The sequence below is a fragment of the Ceratina calcarata genome, unplaced genomic scaffold (assembly GCF_001652005.2).
Source record: "Ceratina calcarata isolate Rehan_Ccalc_2016 unplaced genomic scaffold, ASM165200v1 scaffold8121, whole genome shotgun sequence".
In the NCBI taxonomy this organism is placed as follows: Eukaryota; Metazoa; Arthropoda; class Insecta; order Hymenoptera; family Apidae; genus Ceratina; species Ceratina calcarata.
Genome location: NW_017179447.1, coordinates 1 through 612, shown reverse-complemented (window position 1 = coordinate 612; position 612 = coordinate 1). Strand labels below are relative to the sequence as shown.

At 32.4% G+C, this 612-nt stretch overlaps 1 protein-coding gene across 1 annotated transcript; it reads left to right on the top strand.

Annotated features, from left to right (window-relative positions):
* Positions 1–5: 5 nt before the first annotated feature.
* Positions 6–606, top strand: LOC108631147 (magnesium-dependent phosphatase 1; the record flags this gene model as incomplete). Its single annotated transcript, XM_018034882.1, has 3 exons — positions 6–37; positions 101–322; positions 395–606. Coding segments are annotated over 3 exons (411 nt in total), but the record flags the coding sequence as incomplete, so codon positions are not given.
* Between the last annotated feature and the right edge of the window lie 6 nt (positions 607–612).

The following is a 612-nucleotide window of genomic DNA, read 5'->3' as shown; positions in this document are numbered from 1 at the left end:
TCTGGGTCGATACTCATGTCACTCCTCCCTTCAGAAGGTAAGTTTTGAGAAAATATAATATGTATTGACTGCAATAAAGTTCTTTATAAATTTATTTAAGGAAAGGGAATGACGTGGTAGATTCTCAGGGTCAGACAATAAGGTATTACAAAGAAGTACCTGATGTTTTAAAACGTTTATCAGAAGAAGGGTATGAATTAGGAGTAGCATCACGTACCTCAGAAATTGAAGGTGCTAGACAATTATTGAATTTGTTTGACTGGAACAAATATTTCCAATATAAGGAGATTTATCCAGGAAGCAAAGTAACTCACTTCTCTAAGTAAGTCTCAAATGGAGCCTCGTTCAATTCCAATTATCTTTATTTATTTCATGTGCTGTAATTTCCTTTCAGAATTCAAAAAGCATCAGGTGTTGATTATAAAGATATGATATTTTTCGACGATGAACACAGAAATATTGTTGACGTAGGTAAGCTTGGTGTTACTTGCATACTTGTTAAAGATGGTGTGACTAATTCAGTTACAGAAAATGCTTTGAAGAATTTTTGATGTAATCATGTTATAGAAATTCGAATGATTTACCTTTAGCTTTTATTGCATGTAGATATAT